Source organism: Ochotona princeps, chromosome 12 (genome assembly GCF_030435755.1).
Source record: "Ochotona princeps isolate mOchPri1 chromosome 12, mOchPri1.hap1, whole genome shotgun sequence".
NCBI classification, from domain to species: domain Eukaryota; kingdom Metazoa; phylum Chordata; class Mammalia; order Lagomorpha; family Ochotonidae; genus Ochotona; species Ochotona princeps.
The window spans coordinates 43,115,952-43,138,441 of record NC_080843.1 but is presented as its reverse complement, the minus strand read 5'-3'; the positions used below and the strand labels follow the sequence as shown (position 1 = coordinate 43,138,441).

Below are 22,490 nucleotides of genomic sequence, written 5' to 3'. Positions count from 1 at the left end.
GGCATTTCATACCCTATGGGATACCTCATAGCAGTTCCCATTATTTTTTGAAGTCCTAGATTTCAAAAACAGACTTGGAATTAACTTTTAAAATCATTTGTGCCAGAAAGTAAGGTGCCTGTAAGTAGATACAATCCAACATCCAATTAAAAATTTTAATCTAGTTTTTGTTTTCAAAATCCATGCTATGAACCCATCATAAAAATCCCATGAATATTGTCTTTCTAGTTTAGTATAGAGTAGCATTCAAGAATGAAAGCCACACCTAGGCATTTCTTAAATTTATTGAAACATTCTTAGTTGGGAGAGGAAAGATAACAGACTTAAACACCTGTAAGAGAACACAACAATTAACTGCAAATTATTACAAAAGTAATTGGTGAACTTTTTGAACCACTGCTTAAACAAAACTTGAGTGCATCCTTAAGTTCATATTTTGGAAAGAGAACATATTAAATTACTGAAAAGCAAACCAAAGGTACGTTATACAGTATGAGATCTTACGGTGGTAACTGGCCAAATACATAGCTACAGTTACGCAAAGCTGCTTTTGCTATATATCTGATGTACAGAACAAGAATGCATATTACTTTTAACACTGTACAAGGAACCAAAGGAAGCGATATTAAAACCTGATGTTAAATAGTATTCAAACATTATAACAAAAACAAAGCAAGAGCCCAAGAACTACAGTTCTACACATATGAAAGGAATGTACATGGATGGTAAAAAATAATAATAATAATAAATAAATAAAGTGGCCCAAGTGACTAGCGCTGTTTCTGCACCTTCAGAGCAGAGGTACAGCCAGTGAGCAAACGCCTGCAGGGCTGTTGCTGAAAATGAGGAACAAATGCGTTTCAGTTAAGTACAATTTTCCTAATCTCCACTAAAGTTCTCATTCTTTTGTGCTGGTGATAGGTGAGCAGGATTTTAACAGAATATATTTTTCCTACATCTTGAGCATGGTTGTGTCATTAGGGGAAAAAAAAGGTTGTGGAAAGTTCCCCTTGGAGACTTGACTTAAAATCTATAGTGATGCATCCATGGGAAACTGACAGCAGTCACTGCGCAAGAATACGTTCACTCAGTAACACCTGAGGAGACAATGGAACCTGGACTCTGATGACAATCAAGATTAAACTTTGCATTTGGGGAGTGTGCACTACTGTCAAACTCACCTGGCAAAAAGTCACTTTCTACAAAAGTACACTTAACTTAAATTCTCCTACCAGCAAACAAAACCCTCACTCTTAAGCAAAACTGAAGCATTATGAACTGAATTAATTCATATCAGATATCCAAAAGGATCAGTGAGCACTATGCAAAACACAAACATGTTCTCACACATATTCATGGAGTGAACATTCAAAGATTCTACAATGCCATTAACCATACCCAATACCCAGAAGACAGTCATTTTCTTTTCCGATTTGTAAGTAAGTCTCTCCTTTTGTATAAATTGGGAAATATTTTCAAAATCAACATTATCAAACCAGGAATATATATGCAATTTCAAGTTGGCTTAAGGAAAGACCATGGCACTCAGTCTGCTGAATTCTCATGCTCTGAAAATTATATTGGAGAGGTCTTCCTTCCTTCCTTCCTAGAACTGACAGGACGGTTCTGAAGCCGATAAGCACAATTCAGCTCAATGCACATAACTAAAGCAATTCTGAAATGAGACATATTTCATAGGGAATGGCAATATCACAATATAAATACATCAAGCAGATTTGTAATAAAATCAGAGCTGTCCTCAGAAGACCTAGAAAGTCTCTGGAAAAATACAAAGTGCCTTGAGAGAAGTGTAGATTCTCCTTAAGGAACTGCTTTAGACCCAACTGCTTCCTGGCAAGGGAAGCTACCTCAAGCTGCTTTCACATCTGCCGACACTTCACGTCGCCTCTGTGTCTGCACTCAGTTTCCCAAGTGTGAGTTCCAGGATTATTCTAACCACACATGCTAACACCTAATGACTCGTCTGTTGTCATGTAGTGGCTAAATAACAGAACTCTATCCCAACACAGCTCCAGCAAAACACAAAGCAAAGCCTCATCTCAAAATGACTATTATCATTAACAGAAAAATATTCTCAAACACAGAAAGTTTTACAAAACAAATACACTGTAGTGTAATTTAAAAGAAATTTTAAATTCAGCTTTGCTGTTAATCAAACCCACTTGACTAAATACAATTTGACAATCAGATATTTGTAAAAATGCACTCTAAACTTAAAGATCATTTAAACCACATTATAATTAAGAGGCAACATGCTTGGTCCTAGTATTTAAAAAACATCTTGGTGCTGTCACAGCTTAAGTCTTGAAAAGTTAAAGGCAGAAATGATTTTGAGTATACATTTCCTGTATTACTCCACCTTAAAAAATAGGAAATTTTAGGGAAAATGTTAGGAAAACTGATGTTTTAAGGTATACTCAGTGTCTTAAGTTGAGACACCAAAACTTACCGTATAACCACAAAACATTTGAATTGTTTTGGCATTTTTCTTGAACAGCAAATTTGAATCTCTAAGCTATGATGATAGTTCTCTACCATAGTGGTTAATTCAAAGTGTCCTTACTCCCTGATCCCCAGCAGGTGCTGCGTCTGCTGTGTCTTGTGCAGCTCCGACAGTCCGTGTTCAGGAGCAAAAACCCCAAGGTGCTACATACAGCGACTTAGCTCTGTTACAAAATCCACCAGTGGGAGAACCAGAGAAACACACACACACACCATCCATATGCCACCAACACATCATCCTGGACACCGAGACATGCCAACTTGCAGTTTCCAAAGACAAAGCAATAGAAAAAGGAAAGCCCACCTCAGAGAACTTCACACATACAGACATACTGTACCTACAGAGGGCAGTTTATGAGGGGAATCCCAACTGTTTTAGAAAAAAACTTACTCTTGGCAAAATGGAGATTTTTTTTTCTCAAATATCCAACAATGCAAATTATTATTGGGCTTCTCTAAATTGTATTAAAATTAAATACTAAAATTTGAACATTTTGTAACTTGAATTTTCATTTATATGATAAACTGCAGGATCCCAAATAGTCAAAAAGAAAAAAGTTCTTAGTGCACAATCTTTACACTTTATTTTAAAGCACCTTCTAACACTGACAGCAGATTTTTAACTGAGAATAAAAAGGGAACAAACAACTAGCAAAGGATGAAATGGCTTTACACATACTCTCTCTCTGTCACACTCACGCTACAAGAACTGATAGCATTGGCAAATAAGGTCATTCCATGAGAGGCTGGGGAAACCATCACTAACGAAGTGATTAGAACTCTGAAGTAATGTTTCTGCTTTAAAGTAAAATAGTTTGGTGGAATCATAAATTTATCATTAGCTGAACCATGCAAACAAAGCTGATTTTCAAAAGCAGAACAAAAATTAGCCTGTTTCATATTCTGATGTCAGACTAATTAGTAATTGGTTACCATTCTTTTGCAAAGGAGCAAATCATTACTGGCGTCACTGACACCTCTCCTCAGCCACTCCAGTTTAGCAGCACCACTGATGCCAAAAGGACCCTGTCAGGCCATGCCCACAGACCGACCTGCATACATACGCTCAACACACTACACACGTGCAAAGAATCATTGAAGGTATCATTTGACAGAGATTACAAAAGTATGAACTATATACATTGTGTGATGACAGAAAGCACTTAAAAAGCCATATTAACTTTCCTCCAGATTCAGTTAAAATGTTAATATTTACTATTCAAATTTCATCTTTAGCATCTTTAATCCATTTTTCCCCTTCCCAAAACAAATGATAAAATAGTGGCTTAGGGGTTGTTCTAGGCATTTTCCATGAGCCAGTCAAACAGTGACTTGCTTCTCTCCTCACTGGCAGTGTTTTCCATCCCTTCGTAATACTTCAGCACAGCCTGCAGAAGGTCTCCCACTTTCCATCCTTTTTCTTGTAATTGTCTGGAAAGCTAAGACAGACAGACATGTCAAACACTAACTGAATACAATCATACGACAATAAGCTTTCACTTTTACTTTTGACAGCAGACAACTATGAATCACATCAGTTATAATTTCCCAGTTAATAACATATTCTTTTCCCCTAAGACAACACTCCTTTACCTAAATTAAGCACGCTTCCTTCCTGCTCTTCACAAACATACCTCCCGCAAAGACTGACACCCAGGATTTCTGCAGAAGCCCCCCACACAGACATCACCCAGCAGACAGTCAGGGTGAGGCACTGGGGAGGGTGGGGGTAGCACAGAGGCTTGTTTCCTACAAGAAAGTTCACCTAATACTTCTGCCACACCCTCAGTGAGGAACACAAGATAATAAAAGCAAAGTCAAACTTCATAAAAGCATGAAGGCTTTTCTTCCACAACATACAGCATGGTTGTTTGTTGTTGATTTCCTGGAAGATGAACTCTAGCCTCAACGGAAACATGGCTTTCTAAGTTAGAGAAATGCTAATGTTTCAACAACAAAAAAATAAATAAAGGTTTAATTCTACCACCACCAATTAGAACATGCCTTCCTCACATCTTTTTTCTTTTTTTTATTTTTCTCATTCAATTCAGTAAAAGTTTGTATGGATCTTTACATTTATATTGCAAGGTAGAACGAGCCGATCTTCTGGTCTCTCTGAATGCCCGTAACAGCCAGAGATCAGCCAAGTTGAAGCAGCAGCCAGGTTTCCCAACTGCACAGCACAGACCCAAGTAATGAAGCCATCACGTGCGGCTTCCCTCAATGTCATTAGCAGGAAGTCAGGCAAGAAGAATTGGAACTTGAACACAGGCACTGTGATATAGTATGGAGGTAACCACATCTTTTTTTTTTTTTTAAGATTTATTTATGTTATTACAAAGTCAGATATACAGAGAGGAGGAGAGACAGGAAGATCTTCTGTCTGATTTACTCCCCAAGTGAGCCGCAATGGCCGGTGTGTGCCGATCTAAAGCCGGGAACCAGGAACCTCCTCCAGGTCTCCCAAACAGGTGCAGGGTCCCAATGCATTGGGCCGTCCTCGACTGCTTTCCCAGGCCACAAGCAGGGAGCTGGATGGGAAGTGGAGCTTCCGGGATTAGAACCGGCGCCCATATGGGATCCCAGGGCGTTCAAGGCGAGGACTTTAGCCACTAGGCTATGCCGCCGGGCCCGGTAACCACATCTTAACCACTGTGCCAAATGTCTATCCTAAAAAACTTTAATTTTTTTTGTAATATAAATGTTTAATCTTTTTAAAGCAGGATTGAGATTTAACTCATATAGCATATAATATACCCAAAGTATATTACCCAATGACTTTCAGCATACTGAGTTGAATGCAATCATTACCACAATTAGGACATTTTCATCAAAACAAAAAGAATGCTCTGTTACACACTATTCTCTATGCTACTTCCCCTCCCCTGAATTTCTCCTGTAACAAATCTCTAAACTCTAGGAAATCCCTAATTTACATTTGATCTCTATATAGATTTTCTTATTTTGAACATATGGAATTATACAATGTAGGCGGGTTTAAACTTCAGCACCCGGGAGGCTGCTGGGGGCTGCAGGAGGGAGTGTCTTGTGCTCGGATCCCGATCCCAGCCACCATGTGCTCATGGGGAGCTGGGCCTGGGCCCACCTGGATTCAGGGGCTGCTTCCTTTCGGGTGAGTACACCAAGTACACCTAGTCTCCTGGACTGGGTGGGTCAGGGGCCCACCCACCGCCCTCAAGGGATTGGGGTGGGGCGCAACCTTGGGCCTCCGGGTTTAAATTTCAGCAGCCAGGAGGCTGCTGCGGGCTGCAGGAGGGAGCGTCTTGCGCTCATGGTGAGCTGGGCCCAGGTGGCCAGTGTGCCATTTGGCGCCAGGCTGTGCCTGCTGGGCCCGGGCGGCCAGGTGAGCTCTGGGGTATTGGTTGTCTGAATTGCTGCTTAGGTAGCTCCAGGCTGACCCCACTGTTTCTGGGATCTGAGTCAATCCTAAAGATTCCCAATGCCAGTAACTCTTCCTTTGAAGAACTTCTAATCACTTAACAATGCTGAGGTGTGAAATTGGTAATGGAACGGAATGTATTGGGCAGGACTGAGCAAACCTTAGCCTACAAGCAAAACTAGAAACGAGCATGGAGCACAGCTCATCCTGAGCTAGGCTCTTGCACCTACTGGTCCTCAGAGCAACCACGGGCAGGTGCGTGATTTACGGCTAGGAACAGGCCCAACTGGGGAGGTAAGGGGACACCCTAATTGGGTTGAGGTTCCCACCAAGCGGCTTGTGTGCTGGAATGGGGGCTGCGTTCTATCTAGGAAACAGTTGTAGTCACCCAAGGCATTAGTGTGGGCTGGGATTGGATGCACCAGGCCAGTTCAGACCCCAACACCATCTGGTGTCATGGAGAACCAGGGTAGATGTGGGACTGACTAGGCTGGGTCTCAACCCCCTACTAAGTCATGTGTGAGCTGTATGTGGGTATGGATGAGCCATGGCTGGGCTGAAACATCCAACAACAAGAACCAGAATGGGGTGAAAGTTAGCCAGGAAAAGCCACTGTTCCTGCTAGGACAGGAGGTGAACTGAGTAGGGTTGGCTCAAGGACCCCCTGGTATGCGCAAAATCTGGCATTGGGAGGGGTTCTGATGGAGGAGCCTGGGCAACTCCTCTGGCAGGACACAGTCCCTGCAGGTAAGCGCAAGAAGCATAATAGGAAACAGCCCAGAACAGGCCATGGAAAGTTTCCCACTGGCACACATTCGGCATGGGTCAGGGGCAGACTAGGCTAAATCAGTTCATGTCATCCACTGGCAAATCCGATCACCAGAACAGAGTGTGGGTTGAGCCGGGTTTGGTCACGACAAAACCAGTACACATTATGGAATGCCAGGGCGAGGTTGCCTGTACTGGATTTGACTGCAGCAGCCAACCAGCACACGTGAGATCCAGGAAGGGAGGGGCAGAGCTGGCAGGGGGATTAAGGGGCTGGTCCCCTCGCCGAACAGCTACTCCCACTGGAGAGCGTGGGCTGGGATGGGGACAGACCAGACTAAGCAAGGTTGCAACACCTGTGCGCTGCATGTTGCCTAGATCAGGGAAAAGCCAGGCTGGGCTGATTATTCCTGCGGGTGCAAGCATAAATTAGAGTGAGTGAGGGATGTTTGGGCTTAGCCGCAGCATCAGCTGGCAGAAGCTGGCACTGGGGACTAATTCTGTCAAGTCAAATCACAGAACCACCTAAAGAGTGCATAAACCGGGACTGAGAGAGATTTGGGAGGGAAAAAGTGGGTTCCCCCTTCTTGGGTCACTGTTCCCGCGGGAGGGCATGAAAACTAGGATGGGGGCTGGGGTGGCTAGACAGAGAGGCACTCAACAACGTCCGTGAGGGCTGGATGGTTGAGTTGGTTAGATGGAACTAAGCTCTAGTACCCAGTGACAAGTACAAGAGCCAAATGGGATGGGGGACAGACTGGTCTACCGCTACACATACTGGCAAACCAGGGTAAGGGGCGGGCCTGGTGGGGGTTATTGTGGGTCACCCCGACTAGGCTGCAGCTCCCACTGGTTGATGTAAGGGCCAAGTATGTGCTGGGCAGAATCAGACTGGACTGCAACACCCATTGGTTCCAGTGCAACTCGGGACTGAAAACAGAACCAACCCAGCAATTGCAACCACCAGCTGATCGGGATGATGGACTGTGCCGGGCCCTGTGCTTGCTAGAAGATACAAGAATCTAGTCTGGGAATACCTCAAAGTTTCTTTGGAGATCTCCCCAATCGAACTGCTGGACTCAGAACTCTAACCAAGAAAAGACAGAAGACAGAACAGGTCAATCATTCATCTCAGCTATATGTTGGCAGCGAAATATGGGGCAAACGGAGACCTTATGATGGACCATATTAATCAGTGGACGACCTCATCGAGCGAAACTGGCAACGATTCATAACTGGAGAACTATTAAAACCACTTGAGCAAATATCTCAGAGCATGCCCCACATCCGGGACTTGGGGTGGGCTGGAAACCAGGTGGGGCTTCTCCCTCAATATCCCCCTTTACCTCGGATACATGATGGAAACAATATGGACATAGTAGTATTACCCACTTCCCTATACCCCCTGAACCTTTTTTTTTTAACCGTAATTAACTATGTAAACATTGTCAACAACAATACAATAAAAAAATAAATAAATAAAAGGAATTATACAATGTAGGTTCAGCACAATGACTCAGTGGCTAAATCCTCACCTTACTGCGCCAGGATCCCATATAGGCACCAGCTTGTAACCCAGCTTCTTCACTTCCCATCCAGCTCCCTGTTTGTGGCTTAGGAAAGCAGTGATGGCCCAGAGCCTTGGGTCCTTGCACCCAAATGGGAGACCCCTAAGAAGCTACAGGCTCCTGGCTTTGGATTGGCTTGGCTCTATCTTTAGTAGCCACTTGGGGAATGGACAAAACCAGTGGGCAAAAGATTTTTCTGTCTCTCCTCTCTGTAAATCTGCCTTTCAAATAAAATTAATAAGTCTTTTAAAAATAAAAATAAATATTTTAATTTTTATTATTTACCATCTTTCATTTATTGTCATTATTTCAAGGTCCCTACCTGGTGTAGCACATTCCAGTATTTCATTACTTTGCGCAGGAAAAATTGTTCCTTTCATGGATATACCACATTTGGGGGGTAATATAACATTATGAATAATGTTGCTGTGGATATCTGTGCACAAAATTTTCTGTGGATACATAACTTCATTTCCCAGAATTTGAACCAAAAAAGGCACAGTGACATGAGAATACCGTTTAACTTTTTTCAGGGGAAGTGTCCTAATCTTTTCCAAACTGGTCACACCATTTTATATTCTCACCAGGAATGCATTTGAAGGATACAATTTCTCCAGCTCTTTGCCAACAATTGTAATCTTTCTGATTATAGCCAACCAATCTGGTTTAAGGTGGTATCTCAGCGTGGTTTCAATTCCCATTTTCCTAATGGCCAACACTGCGCATCTCTCCATGTATTTACTTGCCATTTGTGTATGCTCTTTGGAGAAACGCATGTTCAAATTCTTCACTCATTTTTTTTTAACTAGAAATCCATGAGGTTGTAAGAGCTCTTCTTATATTGTGAGTATGAGGGCCTTATCAGACATATAATTTGCAAATATTTCTTTTCCATGTGTGAGTTGTCTTCTCTTCCTTGACGGCATCCTTTAAAGCACCCAAGTATCTAATTTTTATCTTTTTTATTTGTATAAATGTTCTTTTATATCTGTTTTGACACAATTAACTCTCATTTTATAGCTACACTATGGCAACAGTGCTATTTTTATTAATGAAGATTTAGGATTTATAATATGTCATTCAGATATATAAAAAAATAAAATACTTCCACTATCACCATCCTCACAGATACTCTGTTCTTGCCTTGTAATTGTTTCACAGCATGCCACTAGTGAAGACAGCCCAAGACGATCACCAGTGAAAACAAGCTGCAGACATCACAAGGTGAGGCTGTCCTGTGTCACCCAATCTTCAGGCCAACATATGCTCTATGTTACATTGGGACAAGGTTCCCTAACTCAAGCACCCTTTTAGCTGTAGCTGAGGCATTCCTTAGCTCGTTATTTATCAGACTAAATGACTTCCTTAAATATTCTGAATATTAAAGGAGAAACGTTGACTGCCCTGATCTCATCAGTATACGTTATATATACATATACTGACAGAGTACACTGCAATCCGTAAATACACACAAACGGCAATAAGATATTTTCCTAGAAAAATTGCACGGGGTTAGGCGGGGAAGATGTTTGCCTCAGTATTTTAAGATGTATTTGGGAAGCTCACATCCCACAGAGTGCCTGGGTTCAAGTCCCAGCTCTGTTTCCAGCTCCATCTTCTTGCAAACGCACACCTGGAGAAGCAGCCCTGACTGTTGCAGGCATCTGGGCAGTGAGTCAGCAGATGGAAGACGACATTATTTCTGTCTCTGTCTATATCCCTCCACCTTAAACACTAACAACAAAAACTATAAATCACATTATATACAAATATGTAAAATTTATGTGTCGATTAAAAACATATGAGAAAAAAATGAAATGACTTGAAAATGCTTGCCTCCCTAAGGTCTGTTCTAACACTCCATACCCATTCTTTCCCTTGGACTATTCATTTCCTGATCATCCCTCTTTTTCCTATTGTCTCTTTCTGCCTCAAAATCGAAACTTAAAGGGGAACAGTCTACATAAAAATAAATGACAAAATACAAAAATGCTTTTTATATATTACCTTTTTCATATATTTCAGCAATATATTTGTAATTTTAAATCAGAAAGTAGGAGTAGGGCTGGTGTTTCCCATAGCATTAAGGGTACTGCTTGGGACACCCCTGTCAGCTTTAGAGTGCCTATGTTGGAGTCCCAGCTCCATTCCTGATTACAGCTCCCTGCTAATACTCACTCTGAAAGGGAACAAGTGACATGCCAAGTGACGGGGTCCCTGTCACATGTGTCCTTGGCTCCTAGTTTTGGCTGGGCTCGGGAAGTGAACCAACAGATGGGAGATCTTTCTGTTCCTCCCCATAACTCTCTTCTCTCCACCTTACAAATAAAGAAATTTTAAAAATTTTATTTTTGATGATGTTTACATAGTTGATTAGGGTGGGAAATTTTAAAGTGTCAAAAAAGAATGATTTGACTGCTCCTTTTGTGTCAGTGATCAACTTAGCACATAACTCACCAAACTACTTTATATCCTATGATGAGGTTAAATCAAAGTTCCAGTAAGAAAAATTATGGGACAAAACCTTAAGACTATCAACTGAAATCATAAGTAAAAAAGGTGCTTGGCACACAATAAGTGCTTGGTAAATCTACCTTTAATTGTATTGATTTGATATCAAAGACCTAATTATGATCAACAAAATATGTAAAATAACTTAATTTTCTCACAGAATGAACAAAATAATTACTAATGGCATCCAATTTTGATAACTTGATATGTGCCAGGAAATAGATTAAATAACCTTTTCATGTTCACCATTTTGTATTTAATCCTCACAAACCCCTAGATTAGAACAGCTAAACTACCTGAGGTTATATTCCTCAAGAGTGACAGAATTAACATCCAAACCTGAAATGCTAAGACTCCAATGCTTAGATTCAAAGTCTTTAACCATCCTCCAGCAATTGCCATTAACATGACAAGAATATGACACATTGCTATTTATGTCCTCACTCTTTATTGGATAGGTACTTACTAGTATAAACTCCTTCTTTGCAGAGTCATGAAAATAAAGTTCTGCAACTTCAGCCTCAGAGGCAACAAGCCATTGAAGAATAATCCTTAACTGGGGGTCTACTGTGCATGGCTCCATGTCAATATTCGTGATCAGCAAAGTCTTTCCTTCTTGTTCCAAGCCTAACATTTACATTTAAACAAAGAAAACAGAACTCATCAGTTCAACTCTAATGATGATTCTGGCTTCCAAGTACATGCAAATATTTTCCATTTCTTAGGATTCCAATGAAGGAGGAAAACAAACTACAATTTCTTAACTATATATAACATAACATCAACTAAGGTTTTTCTTCAGAGTACAAAATACTATTAAGTAAACATTAATAAAGAAGTAAACTTTGATAACTTACTGATAGTACAAAAGCAAAACTTTATTTTACAATATTAAACTCAAGCTCTATGAATACCATAATTTGAATCAAATCAGAAGATAGCTAAAAGGAGAAAATGTAAGTATAAAACCATCGTTGCAATTAAAATAGAAATGAAACATAAATAAAGACCTCAGGTAAATAAAGAAGAGCAACAAACACTTGCACAAGGGAATTCCAAAAATGGAATTCAGAAAATGGAATTAAAGTATTTTAGTCCAAAAACTTCAAAATCAATGCACAATTTTTTAATCTGAATTTTCCATGAACTTCGGAAGACTGTGTATGTATAAATCTCATGTTTTACTACCAAGAAGAACTTAATTTTTAGCTCCTTCTTTCCACAACTTTCTGAGGCAGTCCCATATGGCACACAGCCCACACTGAGTAATGTCTTGAGGTCTTCATACATACAAACTCCCTTAACCTTTACAGTCACCTATGTGGTAGGAACTATTCTCAACTCCATTTACAGGTGAGGGATCTCAGGTAGACGGAGCCAGGGCCTTGCAGAGGGAACATGCCGGAGCTAGGATTTAGAGCCAGCTAATCTGGCTCTATGATCTTAGTCACTATATTTTAGACCCTGCATGAAAAAGAAATGCTGCATGCAACCATTTAACTTACACCCCAAATCCCAGGCCATTGTATTTTCTGATACATCTCTAATATAGAAGGGACTACTTTCATTCATTGGTTTATTTCCCAAATGACCATTCCAGCTGGAGCTGAGCCAATCTGTAGCCAGGATAGGAGATTCTTCCAGGTATCCTATGTAGGTGCAGGGACTTAGGAATTGAGCCATCCTCCACTACTTTCCCAGGCCATAATCAGGGAGCTGGGTTGGAAGCAGAACAGCTGGGACACAAATCAATGTCCATATGGGATGCTGGTGCTGCAGGTACAGGATTAACCTGTACACCACTGTGCTGGCCCCTGCCTTTTAATTTTAAAAACTTGGTTTGCGACTGGCATCATGGCATAGTAGGTAAGCTTTGGCCTTTGTCACAAGAATCTCATATGGGTGCTATTCCTGGTCCACCTACTTCACTCATGATCCAGCTCTCCACTTGTGGCCCGGGAAGCAGCAGAGGACTGCTCAATTCCTTGAGCCCCTGAATCCACTTGGGGAGACCTGGAAGAAGCTTCCAGCTCCAGATCGGACTAGCTCCAGCTGTTGAAGCCATTTGAGTAGTGAAATCAGCAGACAGAAGATCTCTCTCGCTTCTCTCTGTAATTCTGCCTTTCAAATAAAAATAAATCTTTAAATTTTTTTAGTCCACATTATTCTCTAAGTCTTTTATCTTTTCTGTCCTTCCTAATGTAGCTCAATTAAAAAAAAAAAACAAAACACCAGGGTACTGGTGTTGGTGTAGCATGTAAAGCTGCTGACTAAAGTGCTGGGATCCCATATGAGCACTGATTTAAGTCCAGGCTGTTTCACTTGCAATCTAGCTCCTTGGTAATCTGCCTGGAAAAGCAGCGAAGGATGGTCCAAGTATTTGGGCCCCTGCACCAGGTGGGAGAGTAGGAAAAAGCTCTTTGTTTGACCTAGTCCAAACTTAGCTGTTGAGGCCATTTAGGGATTGAAACAACAGATGGAAGGTCTCTAACTCTGCCTTGCAGGGAGCCGGATGGGATGTGGTGCAGCCAGGACACGAACCGACGCACATATGGGATCCCCGTACACGCAGGTGAGGATTTTAGCCGCTAGGCTACCGCATCAGGCCCAAACACTTATTTCTAGAATCCCTACTTGAGAAAATAATTACTTACACAGGCATTAGAACTAAATATTAATTGTACTACCAATAATAATCTTGCATCTTGGAATTTTAGCTCAAAAACTGTTCCCTTGCTTATGTAAACAAGAGAGTACACATGATAAAACTGATTGGAAACACAAGGACCATAAAATACATTTTAAGAAATTCCTTTTGGTATTTTCTTCTTTTGTTTGCTTCTAAAAGACTGGTTCAAAAAATAAAAATATCAAGTGGTATAAATGTCTCTTATTAATATGTGCCACTCCATGGAAGAACCTGAGTATTTTACTAAGGGGAAACAAAATTTAGGGGGGGGGGGGAAAAAACCTCAACAATTATCCAAATACAACGAAAACTAATTTCAAATGCAAAGTTCTAGAATCATTCAGACATTATATAAATTACCACCTATGGTTTAAATCTGTGATCAATGATATCTAGAGTTTACATATCTGAAATGAAGTAGGTTAAGACTTGAATATTTTCTTGAAATATGTGAACATATGCATGAGACACCAATGGAATTGGTGGCAAGAAGAATTAACTGATTAACAAAGATCTAAACAGGGCCCAGTGCAGTAGCCTAGCAGCTAAAGTCTTCGCCTTGCAAACACAAGGATCCCACATGGGTACCAGTTTGTATTCTGGCTGTTCCACTTCCCTTCCAGCTCCCTGCTTGTGGCCTGGGAAAGCAGTCAAGGACGGCCCAAAGCCTTGGGACCCTGCACCCGCGTGGGAGACCCAGAAGAAGCTCCTGGATCCTGGCTTTGGATCAACTCAGCTCTGGCCATTGCGGCTGCTTGGGGAGTGAATCAGTGGATGGAAGATCTTCCTCTCTGTCTCTCCTCCTCTTAGTATATCTGATTTTCTAAAAGAGATAAATAAATCTTAATAAAAAAAAAAAAAGATCTAAATAACCTAGGACCTATCTGATGAAAACACAAATACAAAGAAAAAAGCATCACCTAGGTAATGTTATGGGATAAACACCAAACTGTTTTCAAAAACAAAAGTCAATTACCTTCTATATCGTCCTCAGGCTCCTCATCTTTATCATCTGGCCCATCACTTCTCGAGTAAAACAGAAGAGTTTTAAAAAACTTCCATTAGTAATTATATCTAAACCAATTATTAAATATATGATAAGGAATGAGTGTTATGGTATGACATTTAGAAAGGAAAGAAATGACAACAAAAAAGGAAGCTTTGCTTCTCACATCATTTCATGTTAAAATTTGAATTGCAAATGTCTAAAGTTATCAATAAACAAGACCTACCATGACATATACAGCCAAGTGATTTATTAAAATTGAATGGAAGACAATTTATAGATAAAATATTTGCTAATTTGATTTTTTTAATATCACTGAATGCCACGAATAGTTACTTATTAATGTTTTTGCTGATGCTATTAATTTTTAACACAGTAAAAATACATTTTTCCTATAGTATTCTCATATATAAAATACAACAACAAAAGTGTCCAGAAATCCTGTGAAAGAAGCAAGCTTTTTCAGTGAAACAGTAGTTGCTGGGATGAAAAAGAGCAAGCACAGCAACACATGCACAACAGGAACATAAATTTGCAATTAGATGTCAGTCATGTCTTAGCAGAGCTGGATTGTTTCATTAGATGTGAATTTTTCAAGCAGAATCATGTCAGACTCATGTCAGAATACAGGAGGTAGGCAGGTTGATACATATTGGCACTGAACCCACATTCTCTTCAGAATATGATCTCATGCATTAGTGGTGAAAGAATCATCAGGTTTTAAGTTTCTAAACTGGACCAACCTGTCTGATGTTGGAAAGGATAAATTGTCCTCATACAAATCTCCTTCTAAACCAAGACTGCTCCAGCTACTGCTGTTACCATTACTGCTGGAGGAAGAAAAGAACAGGGCTGAACTAGAAAATGAAGAGTACAGAAGACCTTCCGTTTCCTTGGCAGAGCTTCAGTCCTAGTCACTGCGCATGTGTTGAAGCTGCCACAGTGGAGCATCTGCCCAGGCAGCAGGACTGTCCTCGCTAGTCACCAAGGACCAGTGTGGAGATTCAGGAACAGTTCTCTTTGCTCCGAACGGGTCATGCAAATTATGCTAAACCTACACTTACTTGCAGGTTAAAAAAACGACTTTTAGAACATCAAATCAATGTACAAATCAGTCTCAAAATAAAGACAGTGTCTTTGGCAGATCTCTGGATTTAACTGGCTTAAAAAAAATCAGTCATCATCAGTTTGAATACAGTTAAAAAAAAAAAAAGATAACCACTCTCAAGTCTTCTATACTGTGAAACAGTGATAGGCTTGAGTGGGTGAGGCAGGAAGGGGCACAGGAGACACTCAAACATTGTCCTAAACAGAACTTTTCTAATTATTCAGAGAAAAGATGTTCTCCAATTCTCAAATAGTATTATGTCAGTTACCTTCATTTCATGTTAATAGGTATAATTCAGTAGGTGGCAGGTAATATATAGTTTCTTCAGAATAAAGCTATAATATCCAAGGTGAATCAATCATTACCCTTGTCTGGCCGACCAGTCACCAATGTCACGGACAGAAAACTCCTTATGCTACCTAACCAAGAGAAGAAGCAAGCAACTCTATTCTACAACTGCAGCAAAGCAATGTTTAAGAAAGCAACCATGTTTAGAAACAAATTAAATTCAATCCAATGTTTCAAACTAACATTCTCAACATGCAATTTAAAAAAATCTTATCATTCCTACTTATTAAAATTAGTAAGCACATTAGTTTGCAGTGATAAGCAGCTATACAGTATTTCCTATTAGGCTAGGCAATACCTAACATTTACAAAAACTAAGCCTTTTGTTCTGAAGAATAAGAAAATCACTTTATATGCATCCATAGGTGTTAACAAGGTAAAAACATAATTACCACAATTTCTAAATAGTTTCTAAACAATTTCAAGTAACTTGCATACACATTCATGTTAACATTATATCAAACCATAATATGCCATAATAAACAATATAACTGTTATTAATAGCATTAATAACATATAACATTAAACCGTAATAAACCATAACATATCAGGGAATCAAAGTTACAACAGAAAAGGGTTTTTTCAATACACAAATAAATATAACTTTAAAAAAGTTAAAAGAATCAGATTTTTGCCCACATAGTATGTTGTCAAATTAAAAATGAGAAAATACAACTACAGAATGGACTTTTGTGAGTCAGAGAAAATTAATGATCTCAAACACTGATTTACCACCATAAGTAGAATTATCTAAACAAAAATTACAACGTTAAAATGCTACTATTTTCTGAAATAACTAATGATTCTGCCATACAATTAATAAAAATCATTGAACTGAATATTTGATGAACCTGAACAAGAATTAGCAATTAAACAGAGACCACAGGTTTAACTCTAGCTAACCTTGCATCCCTTTCCTGACATGGGTCAGGTGTGAAATCAGTTATTAATAAAATACCAGCTTTAGTTTGGATGACTGTTTAAATTTTTCATCTGACCAGGAAACATTTAAAGAGAAGTCATCATTAATAAATACATGAGAACAGTAGAAATAAACCATGACTATCCTGGGTAAACTAGAAGGTAAGTGTACCCTACATCAACCCAACATTTAAAAATCTTAATTTCTTTCACATAACAGACTTAGGATTTCATTCTTAAAACACTGTGCTGCTTCCTTTATTTCCTTGAATGTCTTTTCATCTTTCCTACATGTGTAAGGGTATTCTTATACCCCTTAACCAGTGGCAGTCAAGTACTAAAATTCTTTACTGTAGTTTTCAGTCATATAAAGACCATTATCAATGCTGACATATCTCATAAAAAATGTTCCCAAAAGTTACAAAGTTTAATCTAATACTAAATGTCTGAGGATGGCAAACTACTGGAAATGCTTAGGAGAGTGACATTAACAGAAACATATTTTTTTTTTCCCAAGTAACTATTCAAGTCTCCTAAACACCTATGAAAGTTTGAAATTATGATGGGTTTTTTTTTAATTGTTGCCCTGCACCATTTACTCCAGAAAAAGAGTAAGGTGTGCTTCAAATCATTCAAGACCTTATTCCCCACCTTGATCTCTGTATCAGAAAAGAACAGCACCTACAGCAAATATCATTTAGGACACAGCATGTGAAACAATGGGTATTCAAGTTTGTTCTTCAAACCACCTGCACTGAAATCACATGCAGATTCTCAGCACCTGCTACTGACCTAATCAGTTTTTGGTTTCTGGAGCAAGGACTAGGAAGCTGGTGCACAAAAAGCAAACCAACACCTCCAGCTGAGCCCACTTTTTCTTTGTGCCTAAAGCTTAACACCACATAGCCTGAGTAGTTTGGATGAAGACCAAGCCTTACTTCTCACAAATGCTTTCAAGCCAGGAGTGTTCCCCACATGAATTCAAATAACACATTTTTAAAAATCTAAACACAGTTGTCAGTGTTAAATGATTCCAGTTGACGTCCAACGCAGTCATTTGGAGCCATGGTTCTGTCAAAGGATTATCTTTCAGCCTGCCTTATATCAGTCACAAATAGCATTCTCCATTACTAATAAAGTAGCGTTCTCCTTGGTCTCATCAAATTAGAGAACATTCCACATAAGCTCTTCAACTGGCTACAAAGTTCTATCAATGTCACTAGCCTCTACCTATAGTTCTCTTGTTTTTCAACAACGATTTTCCTAAGCAACCCTCCCTGAAATCCTAGAAGCCTGTATTTCTCAAGCATTAGAGAAGAAATTGTTACCAGCCAATTCTGAAGTTAGGAGAAAGGATCAAATTTTAATTTGTGGAACTGCCCTTTTTGCTTCTGTGTTTTAAAAGGACTGCCTTTTTGCACCAAGCTTGGACCTCAGCATCCCGTGTAGGAGAGCCAGCTGAGCCCTAGCTCCCTCACAGTTCCAATCCAGGCTCCTGCTAACATGCCTGGGCAGCAGCAGCTAACGGCTCAAGCACTGGGAGAGACCTGGATGGGGTTCCTGGCTCCTGGCTTCAGCCTGGCTTCGTCTCAGCTTTTGTGGGCTTTAGGGCAGTTGGCTCAGCAGACAGAACTACTTCACTCAGTCTCTCCCTCTTTCACTCTACCTTTCAAACAAAATACATCAGTCTTTTAAAAAGAAATATTGGTAGTTTATAAGCATTGTTAAATAACTATGACAAAATAGATACTTGATAAAAATATTAATACCTTCTGGCTAGTCCAAACAAACCACTCTGATGTGAACTGTCCTAACAGTTGACAAGCCATTTCCTTCACATATGCTACCTCATGCCCTCCTCCACCAGTTTTCCACCCTCCCCACCTGGCAAGCCAATTTCAAGGCCTCTGTAACTGAAGCCTCCCAGAATCCTTTCCATACATGCCTGAAACTGAAGAGTATCTTGGGAACCCTTTCATCTTCCTATATTTGATTACGGCTATTTTCTGCCTCTAGTCATCAGTTAATATGGATAGAACTGCATAGAATTATACAGGTTAGCCAGAAATGCCTTTAGGGTAGAAGAATGTATCATTCAAGCATTAAAGCTCCAGGGCATTTTGTTCCTAACATCAGGACGAGTAAGCCCATCCCTCAATATAGCATTAACTAATATCCAAAAAATGATAACGCTATTTTGACACCTTTGATAAAACGCTGCTATCCTGTTTTACTATCTACCAAAAGAAAAGTATCCTTTAAAGTGAGAAAGAAGGGGCCCAGCGGCATAGCCTAATGGCTAAAGTCCTCGCCTTGAACGCACCAGGATCCCATATGAGTGCCGGTTCTAATCCCGGCAGCTCCACTTCCCATCCAGCTCCCTGCTTGTGGACTGGGAAAGCAGTCGAGGATGGCCCAATGCTTTGGGATCCTGCACCCTTGTGGGAGACCTGGAGGAAGTTCCTGGCTCCTGGCTCTGGATCGGCCCAGCACCGGCTGTTGCAGCTCACTTGGGGAGTAAATCAGACAGAAGATCTTCCTCTCTGTCTCTCCTCCTCTATGTATATCTGACTTTGTAATAAAAACAAATAAATCTTTAAAAAATAAAGCGAGAAATAAAACATTTCCTCAGAAAGCTCACTAAAAGGCTTAAGTGCTTAAGGCTTAAATGATATGGAGACAAATGTATGCAATATTTTTCAAATCAGTTATGGGCACAACCAAAGAAAATCAGATTGTCTGGTTACTGTGTTTAATAAGTGACTGAGGCCATAAGAACTATATTGTAAATAAAAATACATTTTAAATGTCAAATTTTCTCATTTAGGATTTTTAAATAAAACTCAATGTAAATTTATAATTCTGAGTGGAGGTCTAAGCATCTGAACTATACAATGACATACAAAATTCTAGTTACCTTTCACTCAGATGATGAAAACTGCTGCTCTCGTCTTGGTGTTCATCTTCAAAACTTAAATTGGACCAGCTGCCAGTGCTGTCTTCACCAATACTGAGATTCATCTGCTGGCTACTAAAAGACTCAGTTGACTGAAAGTCTTCCATTTCTTTTGAACTACCCAAAAAAAACAAGAGAGAAAACATCACAGATGGAACCATGGAGACTATTGAGATGACAATAAAGCTAACAAAACCAAGAAATGACAGTCCAAGTTATTCCAGTGTGTCTCTTTATCGAACCCTGTACGAGATGATTTGCAAGATAACATATTAATATCACAGCTAACTAGGTTAATTATTACCATTAACTCATCTTGCTAATCTATTATGGATCCAATCCCCAGGGCATCATTTCTCTGTATTTGACTAAAACAATTTAGACTTCACTGGGATATTAAGTAAAATATTAAGTTCCTAAGTTGGCCATCTTAATATTTTAACATTATTTTCGTTTATACCATAAGACTCTGAATAGGACTCTGCAAGGCTTTCAGAATAGCTGAAGGAACTCTAATATTGTTAATCAAGCCCATATTCAAACTAGCCAAATCTCTTCAAGATCCTGACCATGGATCACGACCCATTTCATTTTTCCTTTCAAAACAGAAGTAAACCTATTATTACTTCACCTTCACAATAAAGCCCAGTCACCCTTTACCTACCGTAACTGCCCCTCTCTGCTTTACTCTCTACAAAGCTTAAAGTGATGTTTCAAATGTCAAGAGGGCAAATGGAAGTCTTCCAATAGTGGTACAGCAAGTTAAGGACACCCACATGCCCTACTGGAGTGCCAGTTTGATTACTGTTTCTAAATCCAACTTCTTGCTAATGCATCCTGGGAGGCAGCAGATGATGGCTTCTGCTTGGGATCCTGTCACCCACATGGGAGACAGACCCCCACAGAATCCTTGACTCTTGGCTACAGCCTAGCCCAGCCCTGGCTGCTGTGGGCAGTGGAAATTTAACCAGCTGTGGAAAGTGAACTAGCAGATCAAAGATGTGTAGGTGTGTATGCCTGCCTTTCAAACAGATGAAAAACAAAAACAAAACAACCTTCCAATGGCTTCTCACCAATTAGAACAGGAGCTCAAACCCTTATAACACGTTAGGCGGTCCCCATTCCTAAGGTCTATCTTGCCACCTACTACCTTCACTCCACTTCAGCAACACAGTCCTCATTGTTTCCCAATGCACAATCACACCCCTTTGTCTAGAACCTGCTCCTCTCTATTCTAAAGTGACTTAACCTCTCTTTTCTGGCTCTTGGCTCAAATATTATTTTATGAGCACTTTGTCTCTTGCCACCTTTTCAAAACTGCAAGCCAGCGCCAACTGCCATCACCTACCACTACTCTCCTTCCGTGATTTGTCCTCTCAAACATTTATCACTAACTACACACTATGTATCTATGGCCTATTTAGTCCACAGCAAACTCCCAGAGAAGACCAATTTTTGCCTGTTTCACTTAACTTCTGTATCCCCGATGCCTAGACAACTCTGGAGCTGCTTCCTAGGACTATTTTTCCATTCTGTTTAAGACCAGCATTATACTACTGAGCAGTACAAGACACAGGTTACAATTAAGTCACAAAAAATGTACTCCTTCGTTCTTTCTGAGCCCTTCTTCTGTTATGTGTCACATCTGTATGGCTTTTGGCTGAAATGATCCACAGGATGGGGTCCAGAAAACTTTTTAATGATTGCTGGGTTATTCTGCCTCAGAAAAAAATGGTAACTCAGAATATAATCTTAATATTCTACCCTTTGAAAAATTCACTATCACACAAATTCCCATTGACAATCACAGGTCTACACTCTGAATATAAGCATTCTTAGCTTGAAGTCCATGCAAAACAAGCAAGTGGATATATTTGTCAAAGTTCCCCAAGCTCACAGCTCATTCCAGGAGGATGCCTTCAGACAAATGGATTCATGAGCCCTGGGAAAACTCTATCTCCCTATTTAAAGATGCCAAGAAAAGAAGCAATTCCAGTCATAGTTCTGACAAAAGCTACTAAAAAAAAAAAAGAAAATCCAGAATAGCACTCAAATCAACTGTTTTCCAATTCAACTCAAAGCACTTCTCTTTCCAGTGGGATTTTCAAATACAAACCTGAAAACTAGCAACACAGGTTGGCACTAATGCTTTTTCACGGACAAAGGCTAAATAAAAAGAGGTTGGTTGTCAGGTACAAAAATACAGGCAAGAATTCTACTTTAACCCACATAGAATAATTTAGGGTTAACAATAATTACTCTGTATTTTAAAACAGCCTAAAGAAAGGAACAGCCTAAAGAAATGTCCTTCACACAAAGAAATGATAAATGTTTGGGGTAAGACACGCTAACTGTCCTGACTATGACATGGTTGCATATATGTGTTTAAATTATCACACTCTACTCAAATGTGTACAATTATTCTGTGCCAACTAAAAATTTTTAAAGGGAAAAAAGTGAAAACGCTAAGTTCTTAGAACCACTGTACTCAAGTGACATCTAGTCAGAGGACACTGTAAGAATATCAGAAAGAACTACCTTAGATTGAGAGCTTATCATCAGTAGCAGTAAATACTGGGAGCTTATCAGAGGCAGAAATAGTGGGAGAATGTTTTCTTCAACCCTACCCCTGCAAAGCAGTTTAATTAAATCACATTGCATACCAACAAACTTAGCTTTGTAAAAAGTAGAC

At 39.8% G+C, this 22,490-nt stretch overlaps 1 protein-coding gene across 6 annotated transcripts in view; it reads right to left on the bottom strand.

Moving 5' to 3' along the window:
• Positions 1-3,741: 3,741 nt before the first annotated feature.
• AKAP11 (A-kinase anchoring protein 11) overlaps positions 3,742-22,490 on the bottom strand; it is a 47,342-nt gene continuing 28,593 nt past the window's right edge. For 2 of the 6 annotated variants that reach the window (XM_058670694.1, XM_036493372.2), the window contains exons 8-12: positions 19,760-19,915; positions 15,209-15,295; positions 14,436-14,482; positions 11,237-11,397; positions 3,742-3,962 (exon numbers count right to left, since the gene is read on the bottom strand). In XM_058670694.1, coding sequence (XP_058526677.1) covers positions 3,822-3,962; positions 11,237-11,397; positions 14,436-14,482; positions 15,209-15,295; positions 19,760-19,915 — 592 coding nt within the window. In that variant the 3' untranslated portion in view covers positions 3,742-3,821. Of the gene's footprint in view, positions 3,963-11,236; positions 11,398-14,435; positions 14,534-15,208; positions 15,296-15,841; positions 15,993-19,759; positions 19,916-22,490 lie in introns of those variants that run through there. The other 4 variants (XM_004577456.3, XM_058670695.1, XR_009246393.1 and 1 more) reach the window with 4 other exon arrangements.